The 22947-nt window shown below is 37.0% G+C and overlaps 1 protein-coding gene across 1 annotated transcript; it reads left to right on the top strand.

Moving 5' to 3' along the window:
- The first annotated feature begins 896 nt into the window (after window positions 1-896).
- On the top strand, window positions 897-21963 carry LOC136971701 (ribonuclease P protein subunit p38-like). Its single transcript, XM_067266179.1, has 5 exons — window positions 897-1081; window positions 8968-9018; window positions 12118-12225; window positions 14237-14456; window positions 21755-21963. Exons 1-5 carry the CDS (start codon window positions 1023-1025, stop codon window positions 21788-21790), a joined length of 474 nt encoding a protein of 157 aa, XP_067122280.1. The 5' UTR covers window positions 897-1022; the 3' UTR covers window positions 21791-21963.
- Window positions 21964-22947: the final 984 nt, after the last annotated feature.

Below are 22947 nucleotides of genomic sequence, written 5' to 3'. Positions count from 1 at the left end.
CTTTCTGTCCCTTCATACACCAACAGGAAATAGCAAATCTTGCGGCGGGATCGACCTTTATCTGGAGGCTACTTTCCCGAATTGGCATGAAAACGTTACAAATTATCCTATGGTGGCGGCAAAAACACTTTTTTTTTAAACTCTTTCCGCCCTGTGGGCACTAAGAGGGCCTCTATTAGTAGGCCCATTATGGGTTCGGCCAGGCCCACAATGGTACGACCGGGTGGTGAGGGACGGGGCCCGACATATCCGAACGGACCACCCCCCAAAAAATTCCTGGGGATTTCTCGACCCGTTCGGATTCGAACCCGGGTCCCCCAGAGCGGTAGGCTGCCACCTTGACCGCTCGGCCATCCGGCCTGGCAAAAACACTTATAAAAACGTAACAGAGTTCCCCCTAATAACCGAAACAAATTCCCCCTAGTTTTATTCCAGGTGTAATTAATATATAAAAAATATTAGTCTTTTGACAATCCAGGGAAAGAAATTTTCAGTTTACGGCGCTGGCGGAGTGAGCAGTTGAGCAAAAGCATCATGTGATGAAGCGTTTTCGCCACGAAAACATTTATGAGTGCTGTGACTTTTAACTCCTATTCATCACCGAAACTCCACTAACCAATATGGGAAGATTACATTTTCCTCATAAACGATTTCTCCTCCTGTATTTCCCTCCATCCTGCTGATTTCCCCTAAATGCAGGGGAGAAAAAACTACTGAGTTGGCAACGTGCATAAATTCACTAACATATTCAGCCTAAAAATTTGTAATTTGACAAAAGTTATATTTTGTCGAAGCTGCAATATATAAAAAGTAGTCAAAGTAAATATTTTATACTCGAAAGGAAGAAATGCGTTCTTAAAAAAGAATTTATTCGAAGGCCAAATTCTCTCTCAATCTGGCAACGTCGTTTTTAAAAACATGGCGGTCGGTATGAAATACCACGTGCTCCTGTGTTTTCGCGCGGATTTACATTAGTTTTTCTACCGTGACACGTGTGCATACAGCTTTAAAATTTGAATGCGATGTCGAAGAAAAAGAAACAGGAAAGAATCATTTTAAGTTCTCCTTGGTCCATGAAATGGTGAGTCATTAATTAATTGTATTTATACAGCATAACTCGATTATAACGAGAATAAGAGATCAATTACATCTGCTTTTGGTGACTTACTCTATACAAATACTACAGATAATACAGGACACGTGTTCTATTGTGATGACATTTTCTGTAGCGCCATCTCTCGGAAGGAAACGAAATAAATAATAAACGAAAGTTTACACACTAACTTTTGGGTTATTGTTACCTATGGTTCCAAGATGGCGGCTCGTCTCTGATTTCAGCAAATAGAAGAAGGGAAACAGTGGAAACGCACGTTCTAACCTAACCTAACCTATTCTAATAAATTATTACCAACAAAATTATTAGAATAGGTTAGGTTAGGTAGGTTAGAACGTGCGTCCCACTGTTTCCTTGCTGGAATGAGACGAGCCGCCATCTTGGAACCATAGGTAACATTAACCAAATTGGGATACAATTTACTTTTCCTTGTGCCAAAATAAATGCTAATTCATTGGGAATATCAATAAATAAAATTCTAGTTAAACATTAAACATAAAATACCTCAAAAAATGTATTTGCTACTAAAATTGTTAATATAAAGTACCATAAAACCCGAATAAAGAGTGATGCTAAAGAAGCCCAGTGTCTACCTATGCACCCAGTTGTGAAGTAAAGAAAAATTAAAATAATTTAAAAGATCATTGTATTATTTCATTTTTACTATTGAGCTTAGTGAAACCCCTTCTATGTGGCTCAAAATTTGATTGATTGATTTTGATTAAACTTTGACATTTTCCATTAATTGTGATGATGAATCCAAAAATGTAATAAAAAATGGTTTCAGTGCACCTAACAGAATTTAAGGCAAAAAAGAATAGCATTGCACTCGCCTAACAGATAATTGACAATCCAAGAACAAAGCAATCGGTATCAATTGCTTTGTTTTTGCATTTTAGCGTAGAATATTTAGGAAAAAATATCTAGCGCAGTGGTTTCCAAACTTTTGTCTCTCGACGCCCTTGCTAAATCCAGATTTTCCCAAAGCACCCTATGTCAAATTCTAACAGGTACAATTTGAAAAATAGCGAAATAGCCAATATTTTTTTAAATTAAGAGTTAGAACGTTAAATGAAACATGTATTTAAGATAACAAAAAAATGTAATTGAACAAATTCAATTAATTATAATTAGGGGGATGGACGAGCCTGTTGATCACTGCACGTTTTCTCGAATCTTGTAATCAAACCGGACGTAGCCGCATTCATTCCCTTCTCCACGTTGATTTTCCTGCAATGCTTAGTTTTCATCACGGCGACAAACTTGACTTCGCACAAGTAAGAAGTTGCAAATGGAATTAAGATTCTCTGAGCTTTACCACTCAGAAGTTCTATTCATCTTTTACTGATATTCAAAATTCAGTTAATTCCGTGCTGCTAAATTTTGTTTTCGACGTATTGTCGCAAGAAAACTCGATAAGATTCTCTTCTGCCGCAGTAAATTCGGATGGAGCATTGGCATTAAATGGATCTTCAATCCGTGCAAATTTATCGATATCATTTTGAAAATATTTCTCAAACCAGGTTATAAGCTGTGATAAATGTTCTTCAAAAATTGATTTCATACCTCGAGAGAAACCAACCCCATTGGAGGTCAAAAACTTTTGCAACGAGGGGAAACATTCTTTTCCTCCGTCTTCGTTTATTTTTCTTTTCCGTAGTTTTAATTTTCTTATAAACCGAAATTTTCTCAGTCGACTCTAAAAGGTGCATGTTGCTTCCTTTCAGGGAGATATTCGGAGCATTAGCTTTCCAAAAATATCACATAAGTGTGCTACTTTTACCAAAAACTCTTCATTCCTAAAATTTTCGGCATATTTGTAGTATTCTCTTTAAGAAAAATATAAATTTTCTGTCGCAGTTCAAATGTACAACACAAAACCTTACCACGAGAGAGTGATGATGTGGTAATGTTTTGTACTTTCTTGAAGTGCTGTAGTACAACAAAGATGTGTGCTTGGATCCTATGTTTTCACAGGTTTTTGAAAAATCTTGCCTTCGACGGCCGAGTTTTTATAAAGTTTACTACATATTCTAAGGTCTGGTTCAATGTAGGACTAAGATATTTTGATACGAGTGCTTCCCTGTGAATAACGCAATGGGTACAGAGTACAGTACATCAGGGTTTTTGCTTCAAAAAAGTGCTTGCAATTGTGAGGTTCGGGGCCGTTAAGATTTATATTATGCACGTTTTGGGTAGGGTTCTGCCACCAGGTGTGTTTTACCGGACACATTGCCGATTTGAGACGAAATAAATGATTAAGGTGCGAGGGTAAGAGTCACTCCGAAGTCCAGGAATGAGCCTCTCAGGAGGAAGAATGCAGAGTCAGATATAACCAATTAAGGGGAATTTATTAGCAAAAAAAAAAAAAAAATGAAAGTTCAGAACAAAGTTATCAAATCCGATTTTTGGAAATTTGCCTATCTTTATCTATACAACAAGGGGGTACCTAACAGGGAGTATTTGAACTAAGCAACTCACAACTTACCAGGTAAACAAGATGTCTTCTCTCGTCAGTTCAGACAGTCGGTCAGTCTCTTGATCCTGTTTCACTCTCTTTCTCTGTCTTTCTGTTTCTCTGGTTCTCCTCTGTCCTGGTTCTGTCTGACTGCCTCTGGTCTACTCTCTTGTCTGCCTCCTTGATCGGGCTGGAGCTCTCTTTTTAAACACTTCCAGCATGAGAAAGTTCGTCATCCGGCGATGATTTATTGGTAGTGTCATCATCGGGCGATGATTTATTGGCGGTCTCATCATCGTAGCTGAGATGATTGTTTTATTTTGTTATTTGGTAATGACATCAAACTTTTGTAGAGTCATCATTGAGGTCATCATTGAGTTGATGTGACACATCTCTGTTTTGTGACATCATTATTCATTGATCTCTTTGACTAAGTTCTTCATTTAATGTGTAAACATTGTAGAAGTCCGAGCCTTGTCGCGACACTCGGTGCCATGAAAAAAGGGGGGGAGTATGATGTTTCCCATTTTTATATTTTTAATCCTTTACAAATTAATTTAATTATTTAATTGCTCTTTTCCTTGGCATGTTGTGAGATTTCTGATAGTTAGATAATAAACCATTTTATTCTAATTCGTTTCTTTAAATTATTTTAACTCAATGTTAAAATTTGGAAAGGGGGGGGGGAGTCCCTAGATCGGTAAAATAGGTGAATTTCCTCTTACAACTTCAGTTGTTGTTTAAGATACAGTTAAAGTTCTAACAAAGTTCAAGCGAATACATAATTAGCAAAAAAGTTAAAGTGATTAAACAAAAATTATTACAAATGTTGTAAATAACAGTTCACAAATGCATATATAGAGATATTTTTGGAGGGGGGAAATGGTGGTCTTCACACAATCCTGCATAATACCCGGACGTAGAACGAGCACCATTAGTACAGATACCAATGCATTTGGTCCACTCCAAATTATTATCATATATAAAAATATCAAGGATCTGGAACAAGTCCTTAGTACTGGCAGTGATACTTTTGCAAAAGAGAAAGCCTTCTATAATTTTATTACTGTCTATAAACTGTTCATAGAAAATCAAGTGAGCATCATTATTATTATCTGTGCCCTCATCCAGCTGCAACCCAAATTCCTTCCCTTTTATTTTATCAATTAACTGAACATTGGAAGTCCATTGCTATGTGCTGTGACTGATGGTGTTATTGGACAAAGGCACTTTGGAAAGCTGCTTCCCAGCAGACCCACCGATCATAACGTTCGCCATATCTACAGCAGCCGATAGAATGAATTTTTCTGCGATGGTATGAGGCTTTTTACATTTTGTGATTCCATGTGCCACCTTTATTACCGAGTTAACGAATTGCACCAGGTCTGCTAGATGTCGCATCTTATCACATTAAATTTCATAATTTTACTTTCACATTAAGTGGAAGTGAAACTATGAAAATTTTATAATATTTTGGGGTGTTGCCGTGAGGAAACCGCAGCTCCCTAGGGCACCGTGGCGCACACTTTGGAAACCACTGATCTAGTGTATTTAAGCCATACTGCACATTTGGCACACGACCCCAAAATGTTTTTATGGTATTCTCATTTAAAATGGTATAATTAGAATGCACACTTTTATTTAAGGGGGGAAAAGAGTTTAAAAAAAGTCATTTACAATTAAAATTTACCATTAAATATTTAACATAAATACGTGCAAAAGTTGCTTAGCTTCGGCAGAAATTAATAATAATACTAATAATAATAATAACATTGTGTTTAATTAAACAATAGCATTTTTATTCAAGAATTGGGCTTGGTAGGGTGGTTATCTATAACCTAAGACTTTTTGAGAAGTTTGTTAACCTGTAGGAGATTAAAACTTCACATATAAGATGCAGGGTGATTTATTTATTTATTTATTTTTTTGACAAAAAGTTTATACACTGCAAAATACAGTACGTTTATTGTTTGGCGAATTAATCTGTCGGCTATAATAACCGAAACATTTCTTTCTTGTATGGCTACAGAAAACAGAAATTTCTTCTAGAAAAATTTTTCCGCTTTATGATATTGAGTAAAGCGAATATGCAAGTCCAAATACGATTTTCAAACTGCTTTTGCCGTCCTAGCACTATGTGCTGCGTGTCGAAGTCCAAATATTCTTCCTATTTTAAGTATTTCGGTTCCGAGTTTCTTAAAAATACTATTTAATTCTCTTTGATGTTTATTTGAAGAAAATGTCTAAAATGGTTTACTTTTTTTACATCTTTGATTACATCTTCTAGAGATAACTGAATGTGACGAGCTAGATAATGACAAATTTCTTCAAGTTTTGCCAAAACTCTAGCTCTATCTGCACAAAATTCAATAAGATTTTTATGCAAATGTTTTTTGTTAAATATAATTATAACACTTACATGTGGCATTACAGGAGCAGAGTCTTGGAGAATGAACTCGTCCGGCTTTAGAGAATGAACTCGTCCGCTAGCACTTTCAGTAGTGTAAAACTACCGTCTTCGGGTGGTCTATCGAATACAATATTTTAAGCTTTCGAATGGTATTCTGCCGGTTTCGTAAAGATCAGTTTTCGAATATTTTGAACGATGCTTCCAACGATCCAACAGATTTTCCGTTTTCGAAAAATAACGGAAAATGCATGGGAAAATAATTTTAAATTAAGCTTGTCATAGTAAAATAAGGCTGTAAAAGAGCCTAGTACAAGCATGAAATATAAGCTATGGTGAAAACAAGTATTCGAGTAGCAAAAGCTTTAACATCTTGGGTTGAGCTGTTTGAAAGCTGTTACCCAAATCTGTGGGAGCTCGAGAGTTGGGGAGTTACACAGTGTAGTAGCAGAAATGTAGAGAGTCTCCCAAATGAATAGTTCGTTTTGCTCGTTGCATCATTTCAGTAGTTTCGTTTTGCTCCAGAGAGGCTTGTAGTCGAGCACTTTCTTTGCTAACTCTGTAACTGGCCTGCTATTTTTGATGTCTTCTTGATGTTCAAAGATACGTGAACCTAATCTTCTGGCTGTGGCCCCTACATAACTGGTTTCTTCACCTGATGGTGTATGTTTTAGCAGGTTTTGGTAAACACCGGATTTTTCGTCCCACTGGCACTTATCCCTATCATTACATAGTAGTCTTCTTAGATTTGGTTGCGGTGTAATTGGTAGAATGTAACCGTTACTTCTAAACAGATGTGCAATTTTTAAGGAAATAGGACCTAAGTAGGGTATTGGAGGATGCGCTATTCTTAAGTTTTCTTTATTAGAAAGAAAAGATTACGGGAATAATTTATTTTTAACTCGGTTTTGAAGAAATAAGAATTTAGAGCGTGAATACCAAGCTTTTAACATAGCAGTAAGAATGATAGATAACTCATCATCTACTAGTATCCGAGTAGAGGGAAGAAGGTGTACCCTCCGTATTAGAGAAGATATAACAGAGTGATGGCTAGTATGTAGAGGCAGGGATGATTTGCGGTGCTTTATTATCTCTACGATGGACGGTGAATTAAGTTCCGGAGACGTGCGTATGCGTAGATCAAGGAAAGAGATGCTATTGTTTTCTTGCTCTTCAACGGTAAAATTAATTGAAGGATAAATGGAGGCTAATGTTTGAATAAATTGATGTAAGTCAGCATTGGAGCCATCCCACGCAATTAACACATCGTCGACGTAACGTAGATACATGAGAGGATACAGGATAGTTAAGGGGGCGTTGAAAACGTGATGTTCTATATTCCTCATAATTAGTTCAGCTAAAATAGCTGATATTGGGGATCCCATTGGAACACCTTATGTTTGTTTGTATATTTTCCCATTAAATTGGAAATAATTATTCTGAGTGACAAGAAGAAGAGCTTCTCGCAAGTGTAAAACATGTGATGTTGGGTAACTAGAATTGAGGAATAGGATATTTGCTAACATGACTGCCCCGAAGTGTGGAACAGACGGATACAAAGAAATAACATCTATTTTGTAAAGTCGGTAGGAGTTGGAGGGGAGATTTCCTAATTTTTGTAAGATGGTAACTTTGGCTTCGGTGGAGGCAGCAGTTACAAGCTCAGACGGTGGAATCAAGGAAGTGATATGCTTTGCTAGTGCAACTTCAAGATGGTACAGTACATGGGATGGGATCGTTTATTACCATTAAATAAATTACCATAATTATTAGCAACCAAATTATTAGAATAGGTTAGGTTAGGTTAGAACATGCGTCCCCACTGTTCCCTGTCTTCCGATTGCTGGGATTGGAGACGAGCCGCCATCTTCGATACCTAGGGTAACATTAACCTCATTTTCTTATTTCTGTAGAGATACGCTTCGTAACAAGTGGAACTGTAAATGTCGAATGTAGTGCAACTGCCAAATATACAATATTTGTTTTGTAAAGTTGTTTAATTTTTAAAATCACCAAATGGTTTATTGTTTTGAATTACGGAATAGATATTTTACTAGTTGTTTCTATACCCGACTTGATTATCGAAGATATGATTAACCAAAATTATTTAATAAAGCTATATTCCCGATCTTTCGTCATTGTCTTCCAAAGAAAAATAAAAACGACTTTTGTACCGTTTTTATTTCTTCTGCAACGATAAAGATGTTTCTATTATATTTGTATGATTATTTGGATCGCAATTATCTTCTTTCACTTTAATTCTACCGAACGGTCTTATTATTATACAGGTATAAACTTTATTATGTAAATCGAACGTCTTTTATTTTTGAAGTCGTATTTTTATTTTCCCGGCTGTTATGTATAGATGACGAGGGAACGTATTGGAATCGTGTCAGATTTTTTTGCAAATTTCCGTGTTTTGAGACCCCCAAACTGAAAAAAGTAAAAAAAGGGGAGGGGAATTCTGTGGGTGTGTGTATGTGTCGGCATCTATTTCGTTTAATATCTCTGGATAGGGTAAAGATTAAGAAACGAAATTTGTCACAGTAGCTTGTGTATAAGGGGCATCGATGCTATTAAATTTTGGTTGTAAAAGGTCGAGAGGGCGGAGAGATAGAGGGTGATCGGTGTCGTATCTCGAGCGGGGTCGGACTTAACAAAGATTTTTCTTGTTGTCATTTACAATTTTTTATAAAGCTCATTCTTACCCACAAATTTAAGCTTTTTGCTATTTTATAATAATTAAAAATATAAAAAGTTTTTAAAATAAAATATCATAACAGATGGCACCACATGCAGTTTTAAATGTTGCCGGGAAAGTTAAGCAACCGGTTGCTGGATTTTTTGAATAGTTACGAAACGTTATAAATGACAATTGTTTTCATTAACAGAATTATTTTAAAAAATAAAACAATCGTTATTAAAATAAAAATGAAAATTTGGTTGAAAGATCATACAAATTAATGTAAATCGATATCATTTTAACAGTATCAGTATCAAGAATGAAGATGAAGATGCAATAATAAAAGAATTAGAAAGGTAAATCAATTTTATTTTTATTTATTTTGATTCTTCCTAAAAAGAAAGGAATTTTTTGATTATAATTTTAAGTAAAATTTTTGTGTGAACGTGTGTATTAAATATATTTTATTACAAGGTGAAAATATAAAACTGGCATAAAACGTCAATATAATTGATAAAACATACATTAAATATTTTGATCGAATAATAAAACACACGTTTATATAAAGTACTCCGCATTCTGTTTTAATTTTATCATTTTTTCTTTTCTTTGATTAAGTACAAACTAGTCAGTATTGCGGCAAATTTATCAGGTGTGACGTCGAACTAAATTTATACGATTACCAAAGGTTTGACCGTTTGCCGCGTAGTCGTCAATCGGACATCGTTCTACGTTATATCTTTCGACAACTCGGTTCTAATACGTCGGATTTCTTCGTGCGGCGATCGTACTCAATTTAAAGAGAGAAAGAGAGAGATGCATATTGAAATATTTATGCCACTTGTGATTAAACAAGTTCTGTAGGCTGGAATTTCGAGTCAAAAAGTTTTTCTACTGGTTATTGCAGATGTAAGACTATTGTAATTATAGAGGTGGCACAAGAGGCTTGCAAGCAAATGTTATAGTTGCTGATTCTTGTCTTGCATAAACAAAACACTCTAGTGAGTGGTAGTTGATAAAATGATAGATGAAATGCACTTAGGTTCTTTAGTAACTATGTGGTAAGTGACATCACAAGCCATGACATTGTACAATTGTTACGAGAAAATAGGCACATAATTACAGAATATGTGATGTTAGATAAGCTAGAAATTGTTTTGTTGGCATCGAGAGCAGTGTTTGTGCAGTTTGTATTAATTATAAGTGCAGTATAACCCCGATTATCCATGGCAAAATTGTAAACAAATATACTACATTTCTTATACTGTAATTCATAAAACAAAGGCTTAAAAGTGATATATAATAAATATCTTTTATATTTGTAAGCGGCGGCCATCCATTTTATCCTACTTTTCGGTTATCCGAGGTAGCATCGGTCCACGTTACCTCGACTAATTGGTGTTCTACTATAATAAATAATAAAACAATGATAACACTAAGAAAAAAAGAGAAAGGACTGGAATTGTGATGCATTAATGTGACATTCCTTGTTTTTAACAGTTTTTTATTTGCATTTGTATGAATTTTCCACATTTTTCTTTGTTTTATAAATACTGTATAAACATAAAAATTTGCCCACCAGTGGTCAAGCAGTTCTGTTGCTAAACACTGGGAGTTTGGTCGTGGTTTGCGCTGCGCTCGGACGGGCTGGTCACATGGAGTTTTTTGGGTTTTCTCCGCGTCTGTAACACCTGAATAGGCACCAGTTTCCCTTACAAGACCTCCCGGAAGGCATTATTTCCCTCGCGTAACACCTCTATCCAGAGCTGGTAACGGGAGGTGCCACTCTGATACTAACTTCCCCGAGATACACCTCGGTGCACCACTAATCCTTAACTAACCTGTGCCGGGTGCTTGCCGAAGTCAGGAACGACCGGATATGGCACGAAGAAGAACATAAAAAGTTAACGATAAATAACCACAAACATTACAAGAATAGCATGGATTTAACAGGTCTTTTAATCTCACCATTCCCGAACTGTGCTTCGACTCTAATTGTCGCCAACTTAAATACACAACAATTTCCATTAATCAATAATTTATATTTTTAAGTATTGGGTTGTTCGGAAAGTTCGTAGCGATTTTTGATAGCCGACAGTTGAGACACCGATTGACGCAAAAATGATTAGAATTGTACAAACCAATGAATATTACGATAAATGACCTTGAGACGCGTCCGTTACAAAAAAACCGTTAAGATTATTCAAATAGCGTTTAATTTGGCTCATTGCAAAAATGGATGCGAACAACGTGCATTATCGACACTTGTTTCTTTTCTTTTTTCGTAAACGCAAAAATGCTGTACAAACAGCAAAAAAGATATGTGATGTTTATGGTGGGAGTGCTGTATCAGAATCAACTGTTCGAAAGTGGTTTGCAAAATTTAAAACGGGTAATTTCAGCCTTGAAGATGCTCCTCGCTCAGGAAGACCTCCTGTTATTGAAGAGGACCAAATCAAAGCATTATTGGATGAAAACCCTCATTACACAACTCGAGAGATTGCAGACATAGTGAAGTCATCAAACAGTACTGTATTTCAACATCTAAAGAAGCTCGGATACGTGAATCGTTATGACATTTGGATACCTCACGACTTAACGGAAAAAAACTTACTGGATCGCATCTCCATTTGTGATTCTCTTGAAAAACGAAATCAAAATGACCCTTTTCTGAAGCGTTTAGTGACAGGTGATGAAAAGTGGATCATTTATAACAACATCAGCCGAAAACGATCGTGGGGTAAGAAAAATGAATCACCATTAAAAACTCCAAAGGCCGGTCTTCATCCAAAGAAGGTCATGCTCACTGTCTGGTGGGATTGGAAAGGAATCCTGTACTATGAGCTGCTTCCACAGAATCAAACAATTGATTCTGATAAGTATTGTTCCCAATTGGATAAGCTGAACATGGCAATTAAAGAAAAACGTCCGGAACTGGCCAATAGAAAAGGCATTGTGTTTCACCAAGATAATGCCAGACCTCACACGTCTTTACGAACACGCCAAAAATTATTGGAACTAGGCTGGGATGTTTTACCCCACCCCCCTTACTCACCCGACCTTGCCCCGTCGGACTACCATTTGTTCCGTTCTCTACAAAATTCCCTTCATGATAAAAACTTTGATAGTTTGGAAGCTTGCAAAAACCACGTGGATCAGTTTTTCGCGGAAAAAACTGGAAAGTTCTACGAAGAGGGTATCATGAAGCTGCCCCATAGATGGCAACACGTCATTAAAAACAATGGCGCATACATAATGGAATAAAAGTATATTTTTAGTATTAAAACAATTTCTTTTATTTCTCTTAAAAATCGCTACGAACTTTCCGAACAACCCAATAGAAATTTGGACCGGTTATATTACCTATTTTAAATTTTGATTTGAATAACAACACTTTGATGTGTCTTACAGAATATTTTACAAATTATACAATGTTTGATTGTTTATTTTTTCAGTCTCGTATTAAAATATCCAATGTTAAAAATTAAGGAAAAACCGTTTTCCAGACAAACTTTAAAAAATACCAAATTAAACGAAGACAGCAAATCGAATAAGAAGTACAGGTACGTTTGTTTACTGTCTTTTAGGCGTGTAAACTTTAGAAAATAAAAGAATTTGAAGTGAGTGAATGCTGGCAAATCTTATAATAATTTAAATTAAAATAGAAAACAAATTATAGTTCAGAATAGCATTTCAAAAATCAAAGATGCCTTGTTGGGAGTTACATTTTGTGAAATGATTATTTTACCTGATAAAATACTCGGTTTATGATATTAAAATAGTAAAAGATTACCAGGAAATTTGTTGGGAAAAGTTAGGGAATTTAAGAGTTGAGTAAAAAAGGGAAATTTATTATGCTTGCTTACATTGACGTGACCAAAATCGGTCAGTTTGCGTTAAAAGTTTGCAACCCGATATGATGCGTTCGGTAGTTATGTGCACGATGTGGCATTTTCTGCATTCATCTTGGATTTTTTAAAACGAGATCAGCCTTCCGAAGTAATTTTTTGTGGAAGGTATAATGGATCTATTAGGATGAAGTGCTTTTGACTTTGCCCCGACTTGTACAATGTACAATTTACAATATTTAGTGAGTGTTTCTTGGAATAAATTTGCAAGTATTTTGATTTAATTTTGTGTTTACAATTCACTGGTTATAATTTTGTGTGTTCATTCTGTGTATGTTTATGTTAACAAGTTGTTTGAGTGTTGCTTCTGGGCTAACACCTCGTTTACACTGAGCATTTCAATCTAGATTGTGACCAAGGTCAGCGACAGTGCTGTGGTGCGACCTCTCTCGACCATTTCAATCTCGACCGAAACGAGGTTCAATCGCGATCGACTCAAGAGAGTTCTTGAAACTAGATCCATTCCCACATTCCACATTCCCATAAGAGAGATCCCACAATCCCACGCGCACGAGAAAATATAAGATGGCTGCAGAACACGTGTCGGGCTATTGACAGAAATAAAAAAGATACTCTATTTGGAGAGATGGTGACATCTGTCTATTATTAGATATATGGCAAGAAAAAGTATTTATTTCTAATCAAAACTTCCATTTTGTGTGTTGGTGTTCGTGACTTACCGAGTAATAGCCAGGTTCTTCTCGAGCGGACTGCCTGTGCGAACAGCACAACGTTCGACTGGCGACAGTCACAATCCACATTGTAGGTAAATCGAGATCGAAGTGAGTCGTGGATTGTGTGCGAACGTAGTATAGGGGTGTTGTTGTGTATAATTGTTCTTTTCTGATCAAAAATTCCTCATTCTGTAACAGTAAGATGTGGATATTTTTGTGTGAATTTGTTGTGATTGCATATAGACAAATAGCACATATCTGTTTAAAGTTATATGAAAGTGTAATAGATATCTATTACACTTTCATATAACTTTAAACAGACATGTGATTAATTCATTCATTCTCTTTGCCAGTTTTATTCATTGGCATGGGTTTTCAGCCTTGACAGCGAGTGGCTGAATTGCCCTTGAAGCACTTTGGCTGGGTTGGTGTGTTGACTGTGACAGTTGTATTTATGATGCTGTAACCAAACTCGGACCAATCTTGTGTTTACCATTGATGTCCAGTAAAAACACTGGCAGATTTTTTGAATGTAATTGTCTGCCTAATTCAGGACCTTGTTAACCTGGATGACACCTGAACAGCATTATGCTGAGAAAACTTTAAACAAAATAATCTTTTTTCTTCACAAAAGTTGGAAATAAACAGTAATGTAAACAGTCCATGCCGAAACCACGTGACGGCTATGGCACAGACTGTTTACATTATTTGACCAATAAACAAACTTGCATTATTCATTTTATGTGCAAGATGCATTTGTGGCTTTTTACTCCTCTTCGGTTGCCGTTGTTTAATCTTCGATTTGAAGACAGTACAACGTAATAAGTACTGTAATTCCGTGCAGAAATTAAAGTGCCATGTCAAACAAGCCACACATTTTTCTTAATCCGTAAGCTTTTTACCGGTATGCTTTATATCAGAAAAACAAATTTACTTAGGAAGAAAATGTAAATGACAAAATACTTAAATCGTTTTTTACTTGCTATTTGTAGAAACGACCTCGTGCTCGGTATCAATGCCGTAACCCGTGCTTTAGAAAAGGATTTGATAGCCGCCGTCGCAATAGCTCGCGGTGCCAATCCTCCTCACCTCACGAAACACATATTACCGTTGTGTGCTACAAGAAATGTGCCCGTAGTTACTCTGAAGGAACTGAATAATGCGTTGGCTAAATTAATGAATATTTCTTCATTAATGGCACTTGGAATTAAGGTAAGTGTTTTGATACATTTATTTAAATAACCTGTATATCAGATGCAAAGATATATTAAGTATTTGTTATATAATATGAGAAAACTTGCATATATTTGTATAATGCTGATTGATAAACAAGGCCTTTTTATAGAATTAGTTTGGGAAGAGGTAGAATAATATGACCAGTGTGAGATTTGGGAAATTGTTTTTTCAGTAGAATGGTAGCAAAAAGCTGAAGTATAAGAAACTTTTCTTTATTTTATCCGTTTCTCACCGAATTAGTTTAATGGTCAACATCCATCTGTTAGTAGGGGGTCTTCAAGGCAACAAACCTTCCCACTCTCTTCAGCCTGGAAAGTTTCAGAGATAGAATTTTAACAACTGATTGTGGATAGATAGGAACGTCAATGTTTAAACAATTACATGATGAGAATATAACAACAATTGAAAGAAATAGTAAACCATCTGCCCAGATTAGTCTTATTCTCACCATCCTAGCCGGCCCAGCGATGACACATTTGGAGTGTCATCACTACAAAACATAAGGTCATTTGACCAAATTCCCACACCTGATGAGGATATAACAGCCACACATCTGATCTTTGGGGTAATCATTCACCAAGAAGTATCCTTTACATTGCGAGTTATCGTCCAGATCGTTTCCCCTGGATGTTGACTACCGAACGACGGTAAAGAGGTAGGATGATCAACCGATTTTATGTAAACTCTCTCAATATGTTAGTTTGTAAGTAAATCGGAACACGAAGGCCTGTATCCCTAGAACCTATTCAAGCTTGTAATCATTTAGTTTTATATTAAATTTGTTGTTTTGTTAAACAGGTCTCGTGTGGACTTACTTCAAAGAATGGTCACCCTATCGATGGACTTGTCACACTTCCCCACTCAACGTTTAGCTATAATCCTCCTAAAGTAATAAAAATAATTTAATTTTAATCATATGTATTTACTTTTCAACATAATCATCATTCAAAATAACGCATTTTTTCAAATGGTCGTGACACGAGTCTGTCACGGCATGTGCCTTGGGTGTGTTGCGGAAATATCAGATATTGTCGAGAATTTTGAATAAGCTTCCGTTTAAAATTCATTTGTCTTTCATCTTTTTATTGCCGACCAACCAAAAGGAGGAGGAGGTATTCACCGAAATGCCAATTATTGCAAAATTTGCAGCATCAGCATACCCCTCACAAAAGTTGCGCGCATCTGTGTATGCCAGTTTTCTGACTCTTTGAAGCTTCTGTAAATATTGCTACTTACCGGCTTAAAGACCGATGCTAGCTCTTTATGCATCAATTCAAATAATTTTTTTATTTTTATAGTATATTTGTTAAATTGTAAGTTTTTGTCTTGGTAAATTTAACTTCCGTATCGCCAAAAATTTTTAAAATCGACCGTAATTTATTTTAAATTTTAAAAATTATGCATAAAGTCAATTATTTTGAAACTATTGTTGTTCCTTATCTTCTATATTACATCATGTTTTGTATTTTCATGCTCTTTATTTAGTTTATAAGTTTCGCTACAGTTGATTTTTCTAGCATTTTTACAGTAATTTTTGTTTGTAATTTAATAAATAGATGTATTATTTTTTAAAAATATTTTAGAATATTTTGTACACAAAGAATATTGCCGTAAGTATACAAAAGTTCATTTTTATTAGTCAAAACTACTTCAAAAAGTGCTTTAAGACATCAAATTTCACTTAACGCTCAATAGGGTTCCTATGTGGGGTTCGAGCTGGCCACTGAATGGTCTGGAAGTCGGAAGAATGCTCCTCCAGCCATTTCTGGGTACCGGCAGCTCGCTTGATGTGGAAGAGCATTATCCCGTTGAAACATACAGTCTCTGTCGGGACACGTGTAGGCGACAAACAGTTGTAGATAGTCAGCAAGCAAAATTGGTAGCGTGCAGTGGTTAATGATCTCTGTAGATGCATTATGTGTCCCAAGAGAAGGCTTCCTGCACCATTATACGAGGGCTGTTTGGAAAGTTTGCAGCCTCAAATAGAACAACAAACAAAATAATGTTAAAACTTTTTTTATTTTTTAATATAGTCTCCTTTATTAGCAATGCACTTATTCCAGCAATGTTCTAGCTTTTTTATGCCATCACAATAGGTCGATTTGTTAAGGTGTGCAAAATACTCATTCACTTCAGAGATGACTTCGTCATTTGAGTGGAATCTCTTTCCAACCAAGAGTTTTTTTAGGTTTGGAAAAAGGTGGAAGTCACTGGGGGCCAAATCAGGTGAGTACGATGGATGTGGAACTAATTGGAAGTGAAGTTAGTTTATTTTTTGTTTGGTGATTCTGGCAGATTGTGCAGGTGCATTATCGTGGTGGAACAGAACCTTTTTCTTCTTCAAGTGTAGCCTGCTTTCTTCGATTTCTTTCTTCAGTTTTTCCAAAAGTTCACAGTAATAGACAGCATTGATGGTCTTTCCTCTTTCTAGGTAGTCAATAAAGATGATGCCTTTAGCATCCCAAAAAACCGAGACCATCACTTTCCCCGCTGATGGAACTGTCTTTGTCTTCTTTGGTGGTGGCGAACTGTGGTGTTTCCATTGCTTCGACTGTTCTTTTGTTTCAGGAGTGTAGTAGTGGATCCATGTTTCTTCAGTAGTCACAAACCGATGCAAGAAATCCTGTGGGTTTTTCTGGTAGATGTCTGAACATTCCTTTGACATCAAAGTGCGAACACGTTTTTGCTTGGCGGTCAGCAGACGCGGCACCCACCTTGCTGAGACCTTCGTCATACCCAAATTTTCGGTTAAGATGTGGTGCACTCGGTCGACAGAGATGCCTGTTGTCTCAGCTATCTCACGCGTTTTCAAACGGCAATCTGCTAACACCAAATCGTGAACTTTGTCGATATTTTCTTCAGTGACAGCAGTTGACGGCCGTCCGCTGCGAGGGTCATCTTCCACACTCTCTCTGCCAGATTTAAAAAGGGCTGTCCATTTTTTCACAGTGGTGTACAAAGGAGCAGACTCTCTTAAAACTTCATCCATGTCAGCTTTGATTTGAGATGGGGTCAACCCTTTTTTCGTCAGGTATTTTATGATCGCACGAGTCTCTGTCTTCTTCATTTTTGACAAAGCACTTGCACACAAACTATCTGCTAAGCTGTCGTGGCAAAACTTTACGACAAATCAAGCGGAAATTGGTATTGTATCTTTAGCAAAGATGGCTGAATAATTCCCGCCAAAAATTAAATTGATGGCAAGGCCGCAAAACTTTCCGAACAGCCCTCGTAGACACCATCTCCTCGAAAAGTGCCAACCTGACAAAATGGATCTGTGCTATCGACACCACACCCGCAGCCATCTACCTGCTCAATGAAACTGGGAATGCAATTCGTCAAACCATACGACTCTATTCTATTCAGCATCAGCCATGAGCAATGATGTGCAGTCAACAGTGGAATCCCAGTAGGGTGACATATACTGTAGCCAAGTTTACGTAATGCACACTGCACTCTTTGTACACAAACAGTGTGATGGGCAGTCCCAGATTACAGTCTGCTGTTATCCATAGGTTGTTTTGCCCAATCCGGGAAAGTTCATGCTCACCACGGTCATCAATAGCATGAGGCCAATCTGTGTGTGCTCACCAATCATTGGTACATCCTTCCTTGGTGCACTGATGATACTCTTGATAGTGTTGCCTTTGAAAATCTAAGAGCCGCCGCAAACTACAGGAAGCAAGAGCTAGCGTACTCTCGGTCGCGCTCCTAAGCCCCGCCTTTTTCCCATGATGCTATGGGCCATTTTTGCTAGGTAAGCTACTCGAGCACGAAGCAGCCGCAAACTACTCAACGTTTGCTCGCGAAACTAGTCCACATGACGTGGAATCCAGATGTGGATTGGCTATAGAACAAAGATTTTATTATAACCTATACTTGTCAGTTTTCGTTCCGTCAGTTATTATAACAAAACCTATCTGTCAGTTTTCGTTCCGAACTTTGAAACAGAATGGGAAAAATATGCCTATTAGTTAAGCCTAACTAGGCTTAAGCCTATTTATAAATAACTATTTTAATATACAACGTTTATACCATTTTCTTTTCAATACTGAATGTATTAATCATGTAATTTACGTACATCGATAAAATTCTATTATTTCTTTTTCGACGTGCGGCATGTTTATGTAGTCATCCATTTTCCGCTGCTCTCTCTTGCTAGCGTAATGCTCTCGTTGTTGAATTCTGTGAACAGCCAGAGTACTCTCGTATCGCTGCTCTAGCAAAGGAAAAACCACGTGAGCAAGAAGAGAGGGGCGGATCCTTTGACGTCATCGGTTGTGCTAGGGCACGTTTGCTAGCATTTTGCTCTCGTAAAGTACTAGTTTGCGGCGGCTCTTAGAATTGCTACTACTTGGGAGAGTGGATGCCCCATCTGCATAGCATCAACAGCACAACCATGATCAAAGTTGGAAACATTGGCATGCCTGTTGCAGTGGTGTAGCTAGCATGGGTGACACCCGGGGCGGATATCATGGTGTCACCCCAAGTCACACTGTGGGTGTCACCCTTCTTAACTCTTTTATAAAACACTATCGGATTATTGAATTGTAATATATCTGCACTCGAACAAACTTGATTGGTATATCGAATAAGCGATGTCGACACACAGGTTCATACTGCCTAGCGTGAATCCGTTGACCTTTTTTTTTTTTTTTTTTTTTTTTAAGGCATTGGTTGTTGAGCTGATCGAACTTTCCACGACTTAATGTTAAAGCACATTATCAAGGTTTATTTTGCAACTTATTTTTTCACAGTCGGGTGTCACTCCTGAACGGGTGACACCCGGGGCGGACCGCTCCCCCCCTCACTATGCCTCTGTCTGTCCATCTTGGTCACTACACTTGCACTGTCACAAAGCTGATATACAGTGGGTGATCGGGTAACGAACATAATCTGTTCCAAGACTTTGTTCGTTAATCGATTATCGATTTACCATAGGTTTTATGGGAATTTGATTAATACGTTCTGGAGACTCCAAAAATAAAAAAATATATACTTTCTTACTATGTTTATTTATATGTAATAATAAAAATACATATATACCAGTCTTGCATTTTTATTAGTCGTGTTTTTTCCATTGTGAGGTTAAAGAATCTGTTTAATGTCAATTGCTTTTCTGTCTCCAGGATTTTTCAGAAGTAATTAATAGCATTGTAATTGTAGAGATCCCCAACCCTATTAACCTCAACCAGGTTTGGATGCCATTCTGAGACTGTTGTTCTGACATCCACCACACTTTTTCAAAAGATGTTTAATAGCAGATATCGGCATTAATCCTCTTTTTCAGAAGAAAGCATATCTTGCCGAGTTTTTTGGTGTTCTTCATTTAAGAAGTTCTTGGTATTTTTCTGTCGTCACATCAGTTTCGGGTTCCATTATGAGCTCTTCAATGTTCTTTACTTCTCAGATGTGATTTTTGTTACTCCCTTAGCTGTTTGAGTCTTCTCGATTATACTGTATCTTTTTTAGATAAGATTGAACTGCGGCCAACTGTAGACCCGTTCGAGCCATACTGTCCAGCAACACCAGACATCTATCCACTCTCTACCTTTGTTATTATACTCTCACCTTTCGAAAATAAAAACCGACGCAAAACTTAATGAATGCCTGCCCGATAGTCTCACAAATGCTATAAAAGAATTGTTTCTGTCAGAAAAATAAAAGGCTGGAATTACAAGGGAGAGTTTCAAAGTTCGGAGGAATACTATCCGATCGGTACATACCGCGGTTGAGTGTCGACATTGACGTCTCCCGCACTCCAAAAAGTTTCGAATTGTTGCCCAAAGAATTGTTGCCCGAAGAGCAATCGGTATTCATTATTTTGCGTTGCTTCTTGTATTTGTTCTGCAAGATGTTTGTTTTCCGAATATAAAAATCTTTTGCGAAAGCGTTCGTTATCCAATTTGTTTGTTAATCGATCACCCACTGTATGCTTATTTACAGTATATTATCAGAGATGATTTGCATATATGCGTCTGTACTTAACCAAATAAGTATTTGGAGTACTTGAGATCTGGTTAATATTTGAATTTGAGAAAAGTGGTACTTGCCCATACAACTAGGCACAGTCGATATACAGACAATTAACTTTTTCCTGGCTGTGAGGTTCTAGGGATACAGTCCACGTTTCTAACTACTTACAAACTAACAGACTGAGAGAGAGTTTACAGAGAGTGGTTAACAATCATACCTCTTTATAGTTGGTCTGGTGAAGTCAAATATCTGGAGAACAAGGAGACGATCTGAGCGATAGGTTACAACACGGAGAAGACTTCTGGGTGGATGATCGCCGCGAAAGATCGGGTATGTGGTCGTTATATCCCCATTAGGTGTGGGAATTTGATCAGGTGACCTTAGGTTTTGCAATGATGACACTCCATATGTGTCATCCGTGGGCCGGCTATGGCAAAGAGAATTAGATTAATATGGACAGACAGTTTATTATTTCTTTTCTTTGTTGATAGATTCTCATCGTGTAATTGTTTAAATGTCGACATTCCCATCTATCGACAATTAGTTGCTGTGATTACTCCCCGATACTTTCTTAGGTTGAAAAGGGGGCTGGTTGCTTCGAAGACCCCCTACTAACAAGAGTTTCCCTAGATGTTTGTTGATCGTTAAAATAACATTCGATCGTCTCGTCGTTTGATTCCATGGAGATGGATGAAATGAAGAAAAGTTTCTTACAATTTGGCTTTTTGCTAAATTCTACCGAAAAACAATTTCCCAAATCCTGCAAAACTGCAGCAGTTGCAATATGTGAAAATCAGTTCAGTCTTAAAATTATTGTCATTTCACATGGTATTTTATTACCAAAAAAGTGGTTTAGAGAGAGATTGCAAGAATTCACGTGCTAACGATGCCTGCAGTATGATATCATAAGTATTTTTCCTTACTACACTCAGCACGACATATTAAATACATGTGTCGGTACCAAATAACACATCTGTTACATGAGAAAATCAACTGAAGTTTCTCTATTTTTGATTACGCCAGTGGTAAACCATTGACGAAATTAAAATAGATCAAAGTTAGGGATATTGGATTTATTAATACCCAAATTACGACTTGGTGATTGAGATTCACTTTCCGGGTAAGCTGACTGCCATATTTAAGATGCTTTTGTCTGACGTGTGCTTATGACATCATTACTAAACGGTCTTCCTATTGGTTTAATTTTAACACTTCCAATTTCTGCGATGTCGTAAGCATAAAACGACTTCACTTTTATCATTGCTTTTTTATTTATTTATTTATTTTTTATATTTCAGCGACCTGCAGAAACAATCCACGTCCATTTTTCATAACCTGTGGAAGATTATTTGTGAGAAAGCAGCTAGCATTCCCAGTCCTTTGAACCCATTCCTGGTGAATTCAACCGAATATTCCGTCGTCGAAATACGTAAGACGAGGACCAGGATCGGAACGAGCACGGTTTAAACGGGAGAGTCCCAAAACGAAAGCGGATATCCAAGACCTTCCCCAACGGCAGCAGAGTCGTGAACATCCATTGTCCGAATTTCCCTATCTTTAGAGACCAGAAGGGGAACGAATTAACTTTTACCAGTTTACGGATTGCCCAAGAGACGTTTCTGTTCGAGATCCTAGATCGTCCCCGGACGGAAATGGGAGCTTGAAATTAAATTGCGGGCGGCCAAAATTGAAACGCGTTAATTCCGTCCGGAAGAATTAAAACGAAAAAAGAAGAAAGTGTAATTGCAACTGTTCTAAGTGTTTCACTTATTGACAAGAAATGAAAATATATTTCATTTTGTGCGTTATGTAATCGTAACTCTGTTTCGTTTATTATATTAATCAAAATACCTAATAAAAATAATAATAATAGGCTAAATCTATAACATTAATTATAGGTTTAGCCTATTTTATATCCCAAATAATTTAATTTTTAATGAGTAAATATATATTATAAATTTTCTCTGGTGGACCCAAATTGAAGGAATACCGAGAATTTTTCGGAAAATGGCTGGGCTGGATTTGTCGAGCCTCCTCCCTCACAGCCTGCTTGCTTCGTTGTGGGCTTGGCCAAACCCATAATGGGCTTGCTAAAAAAGGCTCTCCTAGTGCCCAACAGAGCAGAAAAGAGCTTAAAAAGATATACAGCACCAGAAAACTGGCTACTTTTGAATTTTGATGGGCCTTTTTGCAGCTATAGTTTGCCACACGGCTACTTTGTTTCAGTTTCTGAGGCGTACGCATCACGTAATCCACCTTCGGGTAGTTGAGGAATTTACCGGTCCTGCCCTAAGATGATGAAGTATATAATAAATATGCAGTTCTTCCATTTTGAGTTTCAATTATTACAAACAATGACGTAAATTATTACCGCCGAAAAAAATTTGGCCTTCCCATATCCGAATTGAATGACGTACAAAAATTTTTCATTCCGCTGCAAAATGCATCCTTGACAATAAAACGAAGCGTGCAAAGTACAAAAAACAATTTC

The sequence above is a fragment of the Centruroides vittatus genome, unplaced genomic scaffold, assembly GCF_030686945.1.
Source record: "Centruroides vittatus isolate TY-2023 unplaced genomic scaffold, ASM3068694v2 contig_2682, whole genome shotgun sequence".
In the NCBI taxonomy this organism is placed as follows: domain Eukaryota; kingdom Metazoa; phylum Arthropoda; class Arachnida; order Scorpiones; family Buthidae; genus Centruroides; species Centruroides vittatus.
This window is presented reverse-complemented; position numbering and strand designations above follow the sequence as displayed.

Coding starts and splice junctions, on each gene's coding strand:
- LOC136971701 (XM_067266179.1), top strand. CDS start 1,023: ATGTCGAAGAAAAAGAAACAGGAAAGAATCATTTTAAGTTCTCCTTGG. Junction 9,019..12,117: donor ATAATAAAAGAATTAGAAAG/GTAAATCAATTT, acceptor TTATTTTTTCAG/TCTCGTATTAAAATATCCAA. Junction 12,226..14,236: donor AAATCGAATAAGAAGTACAG/GTACGTTTGTTT, acceptor TGCTATTTGTAG/AAACGACCTCGTGCTCGGTA.